The following is a 4407-nucleotide window of genomic DNA, read 5'->3' on the forward strand; positions in this document are numbered from 1 at the left end:
GCAACCTGCTGCTGGAAACATGGCAACCAGCAACCAGCTGATGTGATTCTTTTGTTTCCTCAGGACTTCGATCAGGAGGAGAGCGACGATGAAGATGGAGAAGGCTGAGATCCCCGTTCTGCCCAGAGAAGAAGTGAAGAACCAAAGCGGAGGAGTTTCCAGCCGCAAGGTTTTCCTCCCAGCTCTGATTTCATCCGATCGGCGGCATATTGAGCTTTTATTGATTGGTGTTTTTGTTTCAGAAACAACTGGAGGATTACTTGAACAACCTGCTGCAGATGCCGATGTACAGGAGCTGCTACGCCACGGTACGCCGAGAGTTTACTAAAGGTTTTACAGCTTCAGGTTACATCTGTGGTGAAAATGTCTCTTGCAGTCAGATTTCACTCTCTGAGCAGATCTGCAGAAACTCTGAGTTAAATAATGTTTTATTCTGCTGCCTTAGATCTCATTAAGCTTTCGATACGTTCTTCAGTTTCCTGGTCGAAATATTTTGTTGCAGGTTTTAGATTTCCACTATGTGCTGCTTGAAATAAAACATTTCTTTAAGTCGAAGGTTAAATTAATTAGTTTTTGTTCTTTTTTCAGATGGAGTTCATTGACGTCAGCCAGCTTTCCTTCATTCATGATTTAGGTCCCAAAGGATTGTAAGTTTACTGTTTTAAAAGACATTTAAAACTGTTTAAAAACAGTTAGTAGGTTGTAACTTTACATTTCTAACTAAAATATCTTATTTAAATAATGCTAACATTACCTTAACACTTTGTTTTATTGATTTAAAAAAACAATAACTTAACAATAGAAGTGAAAAGTTGGTAAAATGACTCATTTTTGAGTCGTTCCTTTATTATTGATCACTTTAGAAAAACTGTTTGAACATATTTATTTTTTAATAGGAGAATAAACTTTTCCTCCATGTTTCCTGTTTGGTTTTTCAGTAAAATCTAAAAGTTTCACTTCCCCTGAAGTTCAGATTCATGTGAAGATATTTAGATTTTAAAGCTAATAGTGATTCACCTGCTGATCTGATCAGCTGGAAATCAGCAGGTCAGAGTTTAAATTCAGGTTTTGTGAATTTAAACTCCAAATCCAAAGTTTTATCTGCAGCCAGTGTGAAAACCCAGATTTATGATTTCATGAAGAAGTGTCTGGATTTTTAGTTTAGTTTGGTTCATTTGCTGCTTATTTCCCACTTTTAAAAAAAACAAATTAATCCGATGAATTCACTTGGACTTAGCTAGTGAAGACAATGAACGTTGAAAATTAATTAAAATAATTAAATCTAAACGTATTGAATTATTTTTAAGAAGTTTTGTTTTCTGATTCTTCAGGGAAGGAATGGTGCTGAAGCATTCTGGAGGTCATCGTTTCCCCGGCCTGAACTGCTGCGGGCGAAGCAAAATCTGCTACCACTGGTCCAAACGGTCAGAACCACACAGAACCAGAACCACACAGAACCAGAACCACACAGAACCAGAACCACACAGAACCAGAACCACACAGAACCAGAACCACACAGAACCGATTTAAATAACTGCAGATTACTTAACGAGCCTGAGTCGATCCGTCTCAGCTGATCTCCTCTTCAGTCCTTCCAGCTTGTTGTTTGTGTTTCCTGTTCACACAGAAACTGATTATATTAAGTAACCAGAGCTGCAGATGACAAACAGTAATAAACGGCTCCAGGTGTAATAATGGCACCACAGGTGCAGCTTGTTTTTATACAAACAGAAAAAAGTCTGACATGCTAGGATCCTGCAAGGTGTTGGAAAATAACTTTCCACTAGAAAAAATGAACTAAAGACACATTTTGAAGAGTTAAAGACTCTATAATGACTGGATGCCTGGAGGTTATTAAAAGCTGTGACATAAAGGTCGACTTTGCATATTTGAGCTTCAGCTTTCTGTTCTGCTTAATACAATAATCCCTCATAAAGTGGTAAATGACTGTTAGCCAGCTGCTAAGCTAACACCAGAAACAAGCTGGTTCACAACAGACCATAATAAGTCAGAGTGGATCCACAGTGGAGCGCCTCAGGGCTGCGTTCTTAGTCCCACCTCATTCACACACATTCGCTCACGCACAATAGTGAAGTTTGGACAAAATACACATTTTCCTGTGCTAAAAATGGATCATAATGAGTTTTATTTGCCTCATCTGATTTTAGCTGGTAATATTTCCATGGATCAGAGGAGAACGTGGGGTTTGTTCCTGACGTTGCGTGTTAGCATGATGTTTCTGTGTGCAGCTGGCTGGTGGTGAAAGACTCCTTCCTGATGTACATGAAGCCAGACTCCGGTGCCATCTCCTTCGTCATGCTGTTCGACAAAGAGTTCAGCGTCAAGCTGGACTCCAAAGAGACAGAAACCAAACATGGCCTCCGCATCAACAGCCTGTCCAGGTTCCTCAACTTTTTCTTTTAAATCCTTTTTTCTCCTGGTTTGGAGCAAAACGAGTGTAATTTCCTCAGACGTTGGCTCCACACATTGATGTAACAAACAAGAGGCAGAGTTTACAAACTAGCATCGACCAAACATCGCAGATAAATGGAAGGAATCCTCTGAGTTGGTGCCTCTGGTAAGGCACAGGAAGTTAACTACGTCAGGACTTATTCGATAAATTTGTTTCCGTCTCCTGTTTAGCTAGTTAAAGGGGTGGTATTATGTAAAATTGACTTTTTCAAGCTTTATCATGTTATAATGTTATTCCTTCATCATAAACATGCCTGAACTTCTGCTTTAATCTCCATGGCAACCATTCAGCTGTGCAAAACGTCTGGGTGGACCTAGCCCCGCCTTCAGGACGCATCTCCTCCTCCACCCGGCTCTTTGAGACTAGTCAACTGAAAGGTTAATGGAGGAGCCATGTTGTGATGACTTCCTGTAGGCGGAGCTTCAGAAAGAGGCAGAGTTTCTTAAAGAGACAGAGGCTCAATTTCAAGGAGTTGAATTAGGAAGTAACATTTTTTAAAGTGACACTTAGAGCATTTTTACACCGACTGAAGGTAACATAGTTACTTGATTATGCTAAACAATGGGACCATGTGCCTGAAAAACACACAAACTGCCCCTTTACTTTTGTTCCCGGAAAAGCCAGTAACCTTAAGGGAGCGTTAACATTTTTTTGTCATAATTGATATATAGAGCATTTTTACACGGACTGAAGGTAATTTAAGAATTTTTTTTGTTTTCTTCTGTTTCTTTCCTAATGCGATATTACAAAATGCATAAAATAAAATATTGTTGACAGCAACACGGTTACTATTGAGCTAAGAAAAAACTAGATAAATATGTTTTTCTTTTTTTTGTCTTGATTGAAACGCACCAGAAAACAAATCAAATCTGTGATTTAAAACAAAGGAACCATTCATATCACGATGCCCTGTCTGTTTCGAGTTGGCCCGGTTCTGTTTGGTTCTGAACAGAGCCGGTTCTGTGCGGTTCTGTTCAGGTCGTTGGTGCTGAAGTGCTCCAGCTACAGACACGCCCGCTGGTGGGGCCAGGCCATCGAAGCCTTCTCCCAGAAGCACGGCGCCGCCTTCCTCACAGACCACCGCTTCGGATCCTTCGCCAGGCAGGAGGAGAACATCCCTGCCAAATGGTAACCGTGACAACCAGCTTTCACTGTAAAAACAATTCAGATTTATTTTTATTATCACTTAAAGGATTATGATCAATTCTGACTGCATGGATTCAGACTTTGGTTTGTTACTGTTTACGTGGATCTCAGATAAATCTACTGGATTCATTCCTTATCTGTGTTTGATGAACTGGAGGAGAGTCTGTCTGCTGTAAACTGATGCAGTTTGTCGGTGAGGAGAAGTCTAGACGAGACCTGGTCCAGCTGGCAGAGTCTGTTTTCACCTTCAGGTTCTGCATTTTTCAGGAATTCGTCCCAGTTTTAGATCTGAAGCCGAGTCCATTTCCGTAGAAAAGTAAAAATAAAACTGTAGAAATATTTCTGAGAGTTTTTTTTCTGTTTTTAACATGCAGAGATAAAAGTTAATGTTGGTTTAAAGGATGCATCTAGTCAGTGGAGATTCTTTCTGCTGTAACCCGACACAAAGAGGGAAAGTGACACTCAGCGGCTCATCACCTGTCCACCTGAGGGCAACTCTACACCGGCTGTGTGTGTGTGTGTGTGTGTCTGTGTGTGTGTGTGTGTGTGTTGGTCAGTTAAAGCCTAATGTTCCTTCACATGACCAACAAGTTGAAAACAGAATTTTAAACCAGATATTTACATAAACTTCATAAAAATAAAAGCACCAGACCTTTAACACTCTCAGCCTTGGTTCATTAATCATGTTGATTTTCATGTGTTAAAAATTTTAATGCAATTAATTATTGTTTTGTTCTTAAACAGAGGTTCTGAGTGGAACCTTTTAATTCAGTTGTTTCTGGTACGCC

General features: G+C 39.9%; 1 protein-coding gene across 1 annotated transcript; it reads left to right on the top strand.

Annotated features, from left to right (window-relative positions):
• The first annotated feature begins 27 nt into the window (after positions 1–27).
• LOC103133342 (phospholipase D1-like) lies at positions 28–3960 on the top strand. Its single transcript, XM_007545113.2, has 6 exons — positions 28–169; positions 243–308; positions 589–647; positions 1332–1424; positions 2250–2402; positions 3452–3960. Exons 1-6 carry the CDS (start codon positions 89–91, stop codon positions 3603–3605), a joined length of 606 nt encoding a protein of 201 aa, XP_007545175.1. The 5' UTR covers positions 28–88; the 3' UTR covers positions 3606–3960.
• The last annotated feature ends 447 nt before the right edge of the window (positions 3961–4407 follow it).

This window comes from Poecilia formosa, unplaced genomic scaffold, assembly GCF_000485575.1.
Source record: "Poecilia formosa unplaced genomic scaffold, Poecilia_formosa-5.1.2 Scaffold2667, whole genome shotgun sequence".
NCBI classification, from domain to species: Eukaryota; Metazoa; Chordata; class Actinopteri; order Cyprinodontiformes; family Poeciliidae; genus Poecilia; species Poecilia formosa.